General features: G+C 40.9%; 3 protein-coding genes across 4 annotated transcripts; 1 reads left to right on the plus strand and 2 right to left on the minus strand.

The window, feature by feature from the left end:
- Positions 1–909: 909 nt before the first annotated feature.
- Positions 910–4,260, minus strand: LOC113676200 (uncharacterized). Of its 2 annotated transcripts, none has more exons than XM_027192826.2 (4): positions 3,482–4,260; positions 2,310–2,637; positions 1,635–1,747; positions 910–1,324 (listed from the first exon to the last, which is right to left on the minus strand). In XM_027192826.2, the coding sequence occupies exons 1-4, from the start codon at positions 3,954–3,956 to the stop codon at positions 1,116–1,118; spliced, it is 1,125 nt and encodes a 374-aa protein (XP_027048627.2). In that variant the 5' UTR covers positions 3,957–4,260; the 3' UTR covers positions 910–1,115. The 2 variants fall into 2 exon arrangements, with proteins under 2 accessions (XP_027048627.2, XP_089065785.1); XM_089209659.1 differs by having other exon boundaries at positions 1,635–1,743; positions 2,306–2,637.
- Positions 4,261–4,432: 172 nt separating this feature from the next.
- LOC113676199 (uncharacterized) lies at positions 4,433–9,453 on the minus strand. Its single transcript, XM_089209657.1, has 5 exons — positions 8,784–9,453; positions 7,065–7,392; positions 6,369–6,484; positions 5,488–5,541; positions 4,433–5,392 (listed from the first exon to the last, which is right to left on the minus strand). Exons 1-5 carry the CDS (start codon positions 9,283–9,285, stop codon positions 5,172–5,174), a joined length of 1,221 nt encoding a protein of 406 aa, XP_089065783.1. The 5' UTR covers positions 9,286–9,453; the 3' UTR covers positions 4,433–5,171.
- Positions 9,454–10,895: 1,442 nt separating this feature from the next.
- On the plus strand, positions 10,896–14,398 carry LOC113676198 (uncharacterized). The gene is made up of 3 exons (XM_027192824.2): positions 10,896–11,496; positions 12,731–13,141; positions 13,600–14,398. Exons 1-3 carry the CDS (start codon positions 11,025–11,027, stop codon positions 13,881–13,883), a joined length of 1,167 nt encoding a protein of 388 aa, XP_027048625.2. The 5' UTR covers positions 10,896–11,024; the 3' UTR covers positions 13,884–14,398.
- The last annotated feature ends 432 nt before the right edge of the window (positions 14,399–14,830 follow it).

Consider the following 14,830-nt stretch of genomic DNA (forward strand, 5'->3'; position numbering starts at 1 on the left):
ATCCAACCTCACCAGTGAGCGATGGGAAATAATTTTCTCCTAGAGCTGGCACCGCAAGATAAAATTAGTTTCGTTTGCACTTTGTTGAAGGTGATTTCGTGGACTTTGAGCGAATAGGGGGCTGGTAGTAGGCTACTGATCCTACAAACGGTGACTCTAAGCCCTGTTTAAGATAATAAATCTCCCTACATCGATACCTCTATCCAAATGTACCTCCGTCATGTTTCAATTTAGCCCAAACAAATATCTTACGTCATCCTGAAATATAAGGCTAGTTTTCCCTCGCGTGCGAGCATAAGCATCTTACAACTCTACAAGGGCACAATGGATCAGATAAAGAAAAATAATTTTGGTTTGAGGATTTTGAGTGTCGTGAAACTTTGTGAACTTTTAATTGAAAGTAATCGCACGATATTTTTTAAACCTTCCTTGGCGCGTATGAACATTCTTGTTCATGAAATCCTGATTTTGGCGAGGAGTAGGGCATTAGTTCAAGTTTTGATTTAAACAAATTGGTTCTCGGTTTTTCCCAAAGCCTCAACGATTGCTTTGTAGACAAAAACATGCAAATATCAACAGAATCATAGGGGTTCAAAAGTAGATATTTGATTAAACACAATCGTAACTCTTGGTACTTTTCTAAAATACGAAACGAGTCTGGGAGGTTGAAAAGGAAAGAGGATTTTTCTTCTGTGAGAAAATAAGATCCAGGCCAGTAGGACTGGGAAATGGGAGGAGGATAGGTTTGGAGAAAGTGTTGGATGGGAAATGGGACTTTAGCAAAATTTGGTCTAGAAAATTCTCTAGTTTTTAAAGCTGACTTACGTACGGAGAAATATGAACTGTTTCCTTCAAAAAATTTTCAGTTTCAGCCGAACATTTCAAAGCACAACCACAGAGAAAGTCCACTGTGATCTTGGCAACTTTTAATTTTGATTATGTCTCGTTACACCCAGCTAACATCGGTCGCCTTCAGTGAACTTGATGTCCAGAATGGTTACATGTGCGTTTGCACCATAAAACAAAGATAACGTCGTGAAGTGTATATAATTTCCAAGTCATCCTCCCACACCACCCCACCCTCCCATTCCCCCTTCAACCAAATGTCATAACAGTTATGTTTCCAAGGGGAAGGTATCATCAGCGTCTTTTTCATAATGTTTGATGTAAGCTACTAAACTGCGATGAGTTCTTTTCTTCATCCATATTGCCACAGCTACTACGAGCCCCACAACTAGTACAGGAATGAAGACGGCTATGAAAATCTTCCACGCTTGGGTTCCTTGATGGCTCTCAGTAATTAGACTCGGAGATTTTGTTGTAGCTAGAAATGATCGATTATGAAAACTGAGATCAGTTTATAGGAAAGGAAAAGAGACGCACCCACGCATAAACAGACAAGTAGAAAGAGTGATTGACACACTGAGTGACCGGCTGGTTGGTTTAAAGACTAAAAGGGTAAGTGAGAGACTGATAAACGGATTGATTGATTTTGTATGTTTGACTGACCAATTGACCGAATGATTGCCTTGTGAGATGATTTGCTGTTGTTGGCTGTTCAGTCACTCTGTTATTTTTCTTGTCAGTCTCTTGGTCAGTCAGTGGGTTGTTTCAGCTTGGTTCAATAATCTTACCTTCATGGTGGAACCATTCGAATGAAGCTGGCCATTCTGTGGTGTGACAGTATCCATGTATAGAATGTGCTCTTGCCTTTGAGCTGCAGTACTCTGAGGCGATCAAGTCCTGGCTGCGACACACACACACACACAGAAAGATAATCATTGCACTGATCCAAATTTGATTATTCTTGACTCGTTATTTTCTCTTGTACGGTAAATAATTTTAAAGACCACTAATCTCGTGCTTGCGACATGATGTGTGGAACAATATATTCCCAGAGTTACTTATTCTCGAGCTAAAGCATTCAACAAGCAAATCGTAAAATGATAGATGATACAAGAATGAATTAGATTTAGCATGTGACTAGATTTAAGAACTGGCTCTTCTCATTTTCTTTTTACAGTTCGAATCAGAATTTTTTAGGCGTTGCTCTTTGCTCACATCTGATCTTAACCGGTTCAAGAATCGAATCCTGGCTGACACCGTCTGTGGGAAGGGGGGGGAGGAAGGAACGGAGGGGGGAAGGGAAGGGGGAAGGGAGGGGGAAGGGAGGGGGGAAGGGAGGGGGAAGGAAGGGGGAAGGATCGCTAAATCTCACCACTGCACCATACATGTTCCCCACCCCAACTCTATCTTTTCCCTCTCCCGCAGGTTCACCTTGGAAAAAATAAATAACATTACAGACTTGCCTGAAGAATCCTGGGCAGTCTGTTGCAATTTGATCACAAAGAGGTTGACAAAGACTATACACCCGTGGGCTTTCATCCGGAAAACACGGCGGGAAATGTTCGCCACAGAACAACTTCTTGATATTTTCCTGGCATTTGGGGTATTGGTCCAATAATTTTCGAACGGCCCCAGGAAATTCTGTTTCTGTGCTGTTTGCGTTATATTCCTTTTTAAAAAACCATGAATATAACTTCTTCTGCATAGAGACGGAGATCAAAGTGTGATCGAAGGCACCTATGTTTTTACATGCGGGGAAGATTAACTCTTGGCAACCTCGATCCAGCGGGCCTGAGAAAAGAAAGACGGTGGAATTGAGATCTTCTCTGCAACAGGCGTCTGGTTAAATTTTGTGAAGAGAAGCATTTATACGTCCAACCACAAAAAAATGATTAGAGCGAAGGGAGTTGAGTCGGACATCACTTCTTCATACATTAGGAAACTGGCACTTCAAACAGTAACAACGCATGTACATAATTTTAATTTGTAACGATTGAATAATCTGAGACAGCGAGGGAACCAGTTAAGCTTCGACGGCGATAGGCAAATGCCGAAGGCTCATAAACTGATTCATTGTAGATAAGATAGTTAGACAGAGTCGTACACTCGGCTTTCAATCTTCCAGAAATGGAAGTATTATATTAAGGGTGGTTACTGTAAGTACAGTCCTCAGGTTACCTTCGTGCGCAGTTAAATACTTGACTCCATATATTAAACTGTGTGGCTGGAATCAACAAAGCTGGATATGATATTTTATCTCAACCCGTGTTTTGCACGCATGTTGATAAACTTCCCACGAATGACCTGCTGAAGTACTTACCGCCCAGCTAAAAAACAATTTACCTTTTGAAATCATTAGTTTTTGGTATTTTTCATTCTGTTCGCAGACAGCACAGCTATCCGAATGCTTGCGCTGATGTTGTCAGTATATCAGACCTTATTAATACGTGTTGAATTGTCGCGAATTATCGTTGTTAATAATATTTTCTCCCGTGTGTCACTTAAAGGCCAGTGTTTAGAAACTGGCCGGAGAATTTATATTTATCTCCATATTTGGCAAATAATGCGACAGTTTCACGCAACAAGCTCAAGCCCAATAAGAATAGGAAAAAAGTCGTACATGTAGATCACTTACCAGGTGCACTTTCGTTCGCTGTGAAGTTAGAAGGTTGAAAACAGGGAGCATGACCAACGGAACCATTTGACAGGAGGAGGCACCAAGGGATTAGATAATCCAATGCGTGTTTGGATAACTCATACTCACATCGCCTCAGGTATTCAGCGCAAGCCTGTCTACACGGGTACACAGGCTCACCCAACATGTTGCACTTAGGAACGAATAAAGAGCACTCGATAAGTTCAGCGAGACCGTCGTGCGAACAGTTCTTCATAGACTTTAGTATCTCTGTAAATTCCCTCGCTACTTCTTGTTGCTCCGCCTCCGTAAAATCATTTTCGAATGGAAAAGTTTTGTCATAACCGGCGCTCATACACATTTCAAAACGGGTCTCTTTAAGACTGACACAGTGATTGCTCATTGGATGGGCAGAATACGCGATAACCATTGTACAAAGCAGAGCGAAAGCGAAAGCTGTGGTGCAGCGAAACATAATTCAAACCGTCTTAAACAAAAATCCCAAGAATATTTCAAAACATGAACACGGAGAGGGTTCACTTCTCATTTTGGCAGCTCTTGAAAATATTACACTGATGAGGAGCTAATATTTTAGAGTAATTATAAGGCCATCATTGGTTTCTCGTATTAGCACATGCTCATAATTCTGATGAATTTTTTATTTTTTTTGTCAAGTTGGATGAATTGGTAGGATCATCCTTTAGACATGAAATTATAAACGATGCAATTTCTTATCATAAAAGGGGGGTCCATTAAGGTTTTTTTCTTTTAAATATAATTACCTTAATTATATTGTTTAAACGAGTATTTGCTTTCATCGCCACAATTGACCACATCAAATATAACTTGAGATTGGTCCTCACCAGACAAGTGAGCGAGACAGACAATGTTTTTTTTTCAATGCAGAAGTCACTACACTACTGTTTAGTTTATTCGTCTGCTTCCAAGGAGTTGGATAACAACTGGATAACTGATTTATTGAATACTTTTCCAACAGACAGGCCCTCTTTTTTCAGCGTTTCGGCGCGAGCGTTTCTTCGCCTGCAAGAATTTTAGTGAGAGGCCTTAAGCATTGCAAGCCGGCGCGAGAGAGAGAGAGGGAGGTCTGAAAGGGGTCTAGCACTCCTAAAAATTAATATGTACCGGACCTCCTGAAAACCTCTCCCCGACTCGTCTCAAATCTTCCCGCGGGCGGAAAAGCTTGTGTCTGGGACCCGCAGCGCTGGTGACGAGGCCTACTTACACGCTATGAATATCGCGTCATCCCTGTCTCGCTTTTCCAGCAGAGTTCTTGAGAAAAATTAATAAGAAGCATCCTAGTACCATCAGAGCACGTGAGTGACGCTCCCTTTTCGGCGTTGAATCGTTTAGTCTTACAAAAAAGTTTAATTTTTAAAATTGGCAAGTTTTTTAAGTTGACAGATTGATATACCGTAAAGACTTGCAGATAAGCCGCACCTTTTTTCCAAAAATTTGCGATCAAAATCGTAGGTGCGGCTTATCTGCGAGTCTTTACGGTAATTTCTCTGCAAAAACACTAATCGGCTAAAGGAGATTTCAAAGTCGTCAAAATTTGCTTACTTGCTTCTTATTATTTCTTATATTTGGACAAGGGTGCATTATGATATTCGTGAAAAGTCTTCTTATTACTTCTAAGTTCTCTAAGCATTACTCGAGGTGATGTCGGCATTCAGAGGTCAACTGAATTCCCCAGAGTCATCGTATCATTTTCTTGTTTCTTGTACCCAGAGGTCAGAGGACCGCGTCGCCACTTCATATACAAGGCCACGAATATGATCATTCCTACAACGACAAATGCCGCTAACACAGCCACCACAATCACCCATGTTTTAGAACCTTTTGACTTGGTGCTTTCAGTTGGAGCTTCTTTCGTGGACTGCCATGTCCTCTCTGAAAAATGATGATAAAAATGATGATAAAAATGATGATAAAGACAACGACAAATGCCGCTAACACAGCCACCACAATCACCCATGTTTTAGAACCTTTTGACTTGGTGCTTTCAGTTGGAGCTTCTTTCGTGGACTGCCATGTCCTCTCTGAAAAATGATGATAAAGGAGAAATCTTGTTAAAGTTTTACATTTTCTTTATATCATCATGCTAAAATGAGCCGCAGAAGTATATGGAGTAACTTTGGGCGATCTCGCCGTCACGCCACTAATTTTTACCACGTGGTACAGAATCCTTTAACCTCATTGGTTGATTGCCTGACTGGCTGGCTGATGGACTGTTTGGCTGGCGGCTGGCTGGCGGACTGACTACTGACTGACAGACAGACTGATTTACTGACTGACTGACTGACTGACTGATTGACTGGCTGACTGGCTGGCTGACTGACAGACAGACTGACTGACTGACTGACTGGCTGACTGGCTGACTAACTGACTGACTGGCTGACTAACTGACTGACCGGCTGACAGACCAACAGACTGACTGACTGACCGACTGACAGACCAAAAGACTTACTGTCTGACCCAGCCAAGAAACCGATTGAGCAAGCGTATACAAATCTAAGCCACAACCCGAATGAGGAACCATAGCCAACGAGTGTCGTGATCTGCTGGTGTTCGACTTCAGAAAACATTCAAATGAAATTGGAAAATAGGACAGAGATATTTGTTCGCTTTCCTATGACTATGAATCGAATTGACTAGGACCAACCGAAAAATATTTCTAGCCGACCAAGTAACCTTATAAAAAAAACGTTTGTTTCACAGACTGATCTTGACACACAGATAGATCACTAAAAATCCTGACTGGTGCAAGACAGTTAGACCTCCAAACGAACTACTGACCTATTAAATGATCGAATAAAATATTGCCCTTTAGTTGCTGCCTTTAGAGCCTAAAATGTTTGGAACTGACCTGAAACATAGCGTATCCAACTAAATGGCGCCGGCCACTCCGTACGCTTACAGTATCCATGACTTGTATTTCCTGTTCCCAATATGGCACAAAACTCGGCTTCTGGTAAATCATCTCTACCAAAGAATGTCCAAATAAATCAAAAGGACTAAACTGATTCAAGTCTTACTAATATATAATTCGACACAGTTCAATAAGCCAAATTTAATACTAGCTCTGAACACTTTGTTTGATTTTTTTTAGGTACCAGTCATTGAAAAACGCCTGGGAGGAAGGGGGTGTGTGGAGAATTTTGGGGGTTCACGTGGTTTTCAGGGCAAGTGGAGGGGGACCAGTCTTTGCTAACAGAGTAGAAAGGGGGGAATTACAGATAACTGACTACCAATTAACTGCCAATGACGAGGGGGCAGGGTCATAACAATAATACAGAGCCTTATGGAGGCATCAGTTAAGATTCATCGTTCACTGCAAAATCCTCCACCCCCCCGGCGATAAATTATGACTGTTTCCTTAACTAGACATATATCGGGTAAGGGTCACAAGCTCATGACATTGATGTAATCTTCACAGAGATATAACAACATGACATTCCCCAACTGCTACTCCGAAGAGACCATAAATAGCCCCACTCGTAACTGATAAATTCTTCTTAAATCGCCAACCACCTGCAAAAAAAAGCAACGAAGACATAGATACCTGAAAAAGTTCGGACAGTCTCTAAGAATTTCGCTGCAAACCGATTTACAAATGGAGTAAAATCCTTTCCCCTCCTCTTTGAAACATGGTGGGAAACGCTCTCCACAATAAAGCTTTTTGATATTTTCCTGACACTTAGGATACTTTTTTAAAACTTCTTGCACGTTTGGTGGAAATCCTGGGTCCACGTTTCCTACAAGGTAAGGCTTTTTGTATTCGAACCCATACAATGTTTTCTGAAACGCCACTGATAAGAGAGTGTGGTTGGACACACCAAGATTCTTACATGCTGGAAGAATCAGTTCTTGACAGCCCCGGTCTAAGGGACCTGTTAAAAAAAATAGTGATAAAAATGTAAAGGTATTTCTTTAAGAATGATTGCTGCTTTTTTTTATTTTTGAAGCGCAGGGGAGCCTGGGAGGTGAGGTGGTCTCTACCAAGGATATAACTGAGAGAATTGGAAAGGGAGGGTTCGAGAAATTACGAGGTTTAAAGGGAGAGGGGGTCCGTTCCAATTCCTCCCTGCTCACTTTATCTAAAGTATCAGTTATGGGAACGACTACGAAATAGAAACCCTAACGTGCTCTAAGCCATCCACTGTATACATGAGCATTTGACTGTCGTCGTGCCCCGGGGGTGGGGAGTTTGAACCTTGCCTGGGTAAGGTTGGGAATTTATACCAGTTGAATTTACAGGGAGTTAAAAGGTAAGAATCCGCTTTCGTAAGCAAATTAATCAGATATAAATAATCGCAACACCAAAACCAAACAATGGCACAAAAAATGTTGGTAAATTCTACTACTTTCGTTTATCACACAAAGAATCGTTCCATTAAAAAAATTGTACTTGGGTGGAGCTCTCGAACACAATTTTCGCCTGGGGGGAGGGGGGAGGGTTTGGAAATTTAAACGAACCTTAATTCAAAAGTTAAATGCCTGTAAGTTTGCCCAGAGGGGGTTGGGTGGGGGTGATTGTTGAAGCTTTCAATTGATCGATGCAAAAGGTTGGAGTGGTTGTAATCATGAAGGATCTCGCTCAAAAAAATATAACTTTCTCTGCGCATGTATCTGCTCTTACGACACATCGGAAAAAATCAGTACCTACGAAGTGTCATGTTTGGCCATAGCACAGATCTACGAATTATTTTCAGTAAATTAGATCAGGTAAGAAGCGAGAGCCCTGTTAAGTAACGACATCTATCTGCATACAGCCGGAACGGGAATTTGGACTTGCTTTGAAATTCCGCATGCAAATAATCCAATCAGATCACAAACAAAGCATATCTTTCAAACAGAAAACATCTACGTAAAAGTCATGAACACTAAACACATCACAAAAGAGCATTCAGTTTGTGCGATCACGCATGGAATATCCCGTGAGATCGGATGTTTTCCTACCAAGTCAGTCGAGTGTTTTGTGCCACTGTTTTCTAACATTTTGGGGGAAGATTTTAGCAGAGTTTACCTAGTTTACGCCTGCAACGCTCCAAATTTGCCATCTTTTAAAACCTTTGTATGTTTATTGAATTTGAAAAGATAAAATTTTTGAAAATGCATGTGAAAAGTTGAGTTGTTTTTCAGAACTTAGAAATTAAGCGACATATTGAAGTGCACACAGAATATCCACCGAGCTAATTAGCGCGAGCACTCAATTCTCACTTTAAACGAACCTAATGAAGACGCTAGTAGTATTTAGATTAACTCTCTGAATTACTCTAACCTTTGACACTGTCGTTTGTTTTGAAGTTCGGTGGCTCAAAACACTCCCAATCACCATTTTTATCTGGAAGCATATGACAAATCGCGATGAGGTAATCTGCAAAATTTGCAGGAATCATATGCAAGCATTTCTTCAAAAACTCTCCGCAGACCCGCTTGCAAAGGTAAATTCGTTTTCCGCCCTTACAGTGTGGGATGAAGAAGGAGCACATTAATGACTCTCCTACAATGGCATCCATAGAACAGTTGTCGAAAGTCGAAACCACTTGTTGGACATACATGGCGACACCTTTAAGTATTGAATCCGTCAATTCTTCTGGGTATTTGAACGTAGTGTTGTAACCACTCCTCGAGCAGAAACTGAGGGGGCCATCGGTAAAACTGTAACACTTGGAATCACTTGTTGATCGCGAATACCTCATTTGTGCGAGCCACTGATCCGGTGAACTTAAAGCAGCATCCAAACTGCAAAGGAGCATAACGCTCAAAGCAAGCAGGGGCATTTTAGGCGCTGGCTCGGTTCACCTATCGTGTTACTCTGGAAAGTCCAACTTCTTTTTACGTAACTTCAGTCTAGAAATAGCGTCGTGGTCTACTGATGGAATTCTTTGCATAAAACATGATATCAGTGTTTGTTTCCAATTGAATTCCGCTTGTAAACAGCTTGAATTTGCATGATTATAAACATAATTACCTAGGGCCAGGGTCACGATGACGCACGCCAGACTGTTTAACTTTAACCGGGTTGATAACTGTAATATAAAGATTAAGACATTAGACTCGATAAACTGAAATAACAACGTTTGAAAGACCTTGAAATGATAGTGCCACAGGCTGTACTTCATTCTTTGTCACTGATAAGCTCAGGGTTAGAGACCAAAAGGATATCAATAGAAAAGACTCAAGTTACAAGCGCCCCAGTCCACAGTGAAAGCAGAATTACGGTTGCCAACCGAATGTGTGGCAGAAGCTTGGCCCATGAGAGGTTTAAGATTCGTGAATTCGAAGGAAAGTACAAGAAACAAATTAAAAACTATGCGATTATGGTTGTAATACACCTTAAAAAATTATAAGATTATCATTGTTCATGATTCAACTTAACATAATCAATTATCGTCATTTTTAATCTTAGAGTGGCTTACTAAAGATCACCTCAATTTGTCCTTTCTCTTTGGATCAGTTTGTTACGCTCAAAAAAGAAGGAGAATTGGAAAAAATGGCCTCGGGTTAAGGAATAAGTTCCTACTATCAGTACCTGCTTTTTGTTCCTCCCAATCTAAATGTCGTCCCACCGTTCTTGCAGTTTGAATGAAGAACACTCCATCAGTGAACGCAAGGAAACGGTATCAAAATGAAACTATTATTTTGGAATCGGTCACAAAAGAAGTAAAGTCCACTCCGGTACTCTTTTACTTCAAGGTACAAACAGGTGTCACGAGGTTCACTTTTATACACCTTCACACGTGTGATGATTAAGATAAAGGTAATTCTTTTTTTTTTTCCTTTTTTATACATCGCTGGACTGTAATTTCCATAAGATCTTCTAATTATTTAACAGCGCTTTTAATAATATTTTACAAATTAATATCTTTCAGAAGCACAGTTTATAAAAATCTGTATGACTATTTCCATTCAGAAAGTCAGAGGGGTTGTTCCGCACTCTCAAATTTCTTGAAGCGTGACAGTCATTCTTCTTTGTGTCGAAAATTATACGTGACTTCAGGGGTGCACTGGCATTGATTACTAATTTTATTTCGCGCGATGTTTTCATCGAAGCTTACAGCTAAATTCTTGCAGTTTTGTCAGATCAATCCGTAGAAACTCGTCGTAATCTTGTCACTCTGGCGTGACTGCCCAGGCCTTTTGTCAGCCATCAGGCAATTGTCGATTAATAACAATTTATTTTTGCACGAGAGCGTGAAAGATCTAGCCATCACATGCAAATCACTGATCAAAAACTGTGGCTTTCATACTGTGCTTAAACTGAATAAACACCTGCCTGGATGTAACCAAGCCTTAAAAACTTGGCCAGGCTGCTCGGTCATGTCAGAGAGCTTAGTCACTTGACCAACGTGCTCCTCGTTGATTTGTCCAACATTATCTCCATGGCAACGTAGCCATCCCTGCGGTCAGCGTGACTCAGTCAATTCATCACTCCGCTGAGTTTTAAAATCATGGGCCAACATACTAAAAGCGCTCTTGATTTACACGTGTTGATATTTGGTTGTCTCATCGGTCAGCGATGAATGCAGCGCTGACAAGAGCGATAATTTCGCTCTTTTTGGTGTATTTGCCCGTCATTTTCGGCCAAATATGCCAACGACTAAATCCGAATTTATTTCAAAGATGTATTCAAGTAGCGGGGTTTAATTTCACGGCCAATTTTCCCGGTAATTCTACGCTACACGAAAGCATCATCGCACATAATCTGGAACGGGAAGTATATCAGTTTGGACATTGCTCGCAATATTTGGATACCATTATGTGCTCTATTTATGTCCCTAAATGCGAGGAAGAAAACTATAGCCCTGTTTTGCCATGTAGAAGAGTCTGCGAAGATTTTGCCAGAGAATGTGAGACAAAAGTGGAATACGAAAAACTAGAATGGATTAAAGGACTTTGCCGTCTGCTGCCGTCATTGGAGAACAACAACAACGAAAAAAAATGCTATCTGCCGGGAAATTACAAGCCGCGACTCAACGTGAACGCCACAAGTAAGTAAAAATCTATTTTAAGGTTATGGCCTTTTAAACATTCATGATAAAATGAGTCTTCGTTCGCACGAATTGTTCTTAATCAGAGATTTGCAATTGCCGGTTACTTTTCAAAGGAAAATATTTGCATTTATCGCTTTCGAAAGAACCCGTGAAAGGAAATTGAATATGAAGACCACGTGTAAGTTTGTATCGGTTGACAAATGTTTTTCTGTTTTGTTTTAATTTGAAGCAAAAAATCTCGCGGTGGACATGTGAATTTCTTCTCCGGCGATAATTTTATTCAGTTTGTTCGCGAAGTCTCATCCACTTGTAAAACAATTGAGGTTACTTCGCTTAAAAGTAGAAATTTGTAAGTCAGATAGAATAATTAATTGAACAACGGACCTTTTATCTTTAACGAAAATGTTGTGTACATTCTACCCAAAATAAATTTTCACCTGGGAGTGGCTATTATTTGAGTTTCTTTGTTTCAGCATCCAAAACGTTTATTTGTTGATAAATTACCTTACAGCTTTATAAACAGTTAAATTGCTTGTTACTAGGGTATTTTTACCAGTGAGATAACTCGCGAAATACTAATTGTTTCCTCCGAAAATAACAGACTGCAAAAAGTCTTGGTTGAACAGATAAGTGGGCGACTATAACCTTTGACAAACAACGAGCAAGTCCCGTGCCAGCCCTATAGGTTATTTGATACGTTCATGGCCGAGCACGACAACCAACTTTGTCAAGTATAATAATTTAAATGGTTTTTTTCCCTGTAAATTATGTGTGAATCTATCTCCGTTTCCTTGGCTGTAACGAGAGGTAGATTTGAAGACGCTCAGTTGCTAAGGTTTAGTGACGAAGTCTTTTCATGCACGTTAAACTTGGGCAATTTTGCCGCGATTGTAGTTCAAGTGCTAAGGGTTTTCTAGGGGAGGGCTTTTGACTCGCTTCCACAAAAATATTTTTACACGGGTGGCTATATTCTCATCCATCGAAACTAATCCTGTTGACAATGTTTTGCCATGAGCCACCTGTTTTCGACTAGTCTTTTTTACACGATCGTCCCGCTGGCTTTTGGAGCGGCAAGGTTTTTATTATACATTTTTATAAGAAATCTTTTATATGACAGCAAAGGGATCACACGCAACCCTTTTGCTCCCTTTCAACCACACCAGTATCTAAAACGTGCGAGTGTCTAACTTTCTTTTAAATTTTCTGGAACTTTTCCTTCTTTGTTGTGCAGAGCCTCTCACACAGAGCTGCTCCAGCTTGACGATGTCTTCCTGTTCCCATCTTGGTTATAATCATACAACCCAATCTCTGGCATCACAGCGGATTCTCGACATCGTACTCAAGAGAAGGCTGCGTAACTTTGGAAATCATTCTTTGTGTTCGTCACTACTTCAAAAGATTTTCTGTGCAGAGTTTGCTCCGCCATGTTTTCCGGAGGATGAGACCGAAATTGTTCTTCGAACAGTTTGCAAGTCCGATTGTGAAAGCATGCAAAAGGAATGTCCAACATTGTACAGAGAACACTTTGGGGTAAACAGTTATTGTGAGCAAATGGCGACTGAAAAGAGTGATTTAGATGGATTTTGTAAGCTGACAAAATGGCCGACGGCGGGGCGGTGGCCATCGGAACCAAATACTACAGGTAAGTTGTGGCTCATGCCTCATCAAATCCCAACTATTTCTATAATTAATAATTCGCCAAAGTTTTTCTTTATAAACCAATCTCCTGGTACGAGTGCGTCCTCCGGTTTCCGCGAACGCGAAGCGACTGGCATAATCATTATGGCTGTCCCTCTCCCCTCCGTGGGACGCTAATCCATCTCAACTCCTCTCCCCCCTCCTCAAGTAACTCGTTAGATTTCCTTTACGGTTCTATACTGGATGAGGGAAGCACCGGTGGATTGAGGAGGTGCTTTACAGAAGAACATAGCACTATGAACCAGATAGATAAAGAAAAAAGCTAGCACCTCACGTCTTGGAGTCCAGCGCAATTTCAGTAAATTGAACGGATAACTCGTCTCCCCGCAACATTCTGTCTATGTCCCTTTTACCACACTGTTGGGCATTTAACTGAACTCTGTTTATCTGCGTCTATTTCAGTGTTGCCGCGTAGTCACAGTTTAACGATAGCCATGCCCTCACGTATCCCAGTTACCCTTGGTTCACCAGTTGAAAGGTCTGTTCCTTTGCGCGAGCGCACCGGGAACTCCTTACCAGTTGTCGCCATCATAGTTTCAACTGTCGTAGTGGTGCTTTCAATCATCGCAATTGCTGCTGTCCTCTTGCTACTTAAACGACGTCGATATACTCAGGTTTGCTGGGTACTGGGGTACAAACGTCATCCCTCAAATGAATGGGAAACTACTGTGGCACTGAAAACATGAGCATGCGCAAATGTTTCGTGTTGCACGGCGTAAAGCTTGGATGGCCTTCAGTTCACCTTCAGGCCAGGAGCTGCACATGCTCAGTTGAACCGCTAGAATCAGTGACGCAACGACAAGGGAAGCACTGATCAAAAGCGTCATTTTTAGCTCATGATTGTCCTTTTGGGAAGATTAGAAAAAATGAAAGATCAAAAAAAGATGACCCATGCGAGAGGAGAACTGGGTACCACTAGAGCCTGCAAGTGATAAGAATGGACAAATAAGACTTAAATTTTCTTGAACTAGATATTATAATGACAAAGATTAAATCAAACAGAAGGTTCGTGATTGAAAAAAAAAGGGTAAAAAGATTTCTACTCAGAGAAAAAAATAATTGAAATTTTCGATGCACTATAAAATGAGCTGGCCTCGCAAATATTCATATGAGTTTTTTTAAATTCTATTTTTTGTGGTGTATTGACATTTTTTTTCAGTACTGAGGAAGGAGAAAGTGAAATAAATTAAGTAATTATTCATATCTGCTTCAACTTTTTTGTCTGACCGACTGATTGACTGCTACAACTGTCTGCCTATTGTCAGTTAGTATGTCCTTGGCCAACTTGTAAATGTGTGTATTCTGTTCAAGGCCCTTACTTGGGCTTGTCACGGAACACAACTTCTCCTTGATCAGATCTTGTTGCGTGACAAAGAAAAAAAGGTAGCAAATAAGACTCGGCTGGAAGGAGATTGAAGAGGGTTTTTGGAGACGCATGGGCCACCGATCTTCACCATCGATTATTTCCCACCGAAATTCTCAGCGAGCATGACTGACATGTGAATTAAAGCTGTTGTGAATTTCCGGTGTTGGCTTTAATCTTCTTATGTAGGTTGAAAAAGGGGGGGGGGTTGGAGGGGAGGTTCATTCACTGATCCCCTCATTGTACATCTGAGGGCTAAGCTAGATAATA

This window comes from Pocillopora damicornis, chromosome 6 (assembly GCF_964200805.1).
Source record: "Pocillopora damicornis chromosome 6, jaPocDami1.2, whole genome shotgun sequence".
In the NCBI taxonomy this organism is placed as follows: domain Eukaryota; kingdom Metazoa; phylum Cnidaria; class Anthozoa; order Scleractinia; family Pocilloporidae; genus Pocillopora; species Pocillopora damicornis.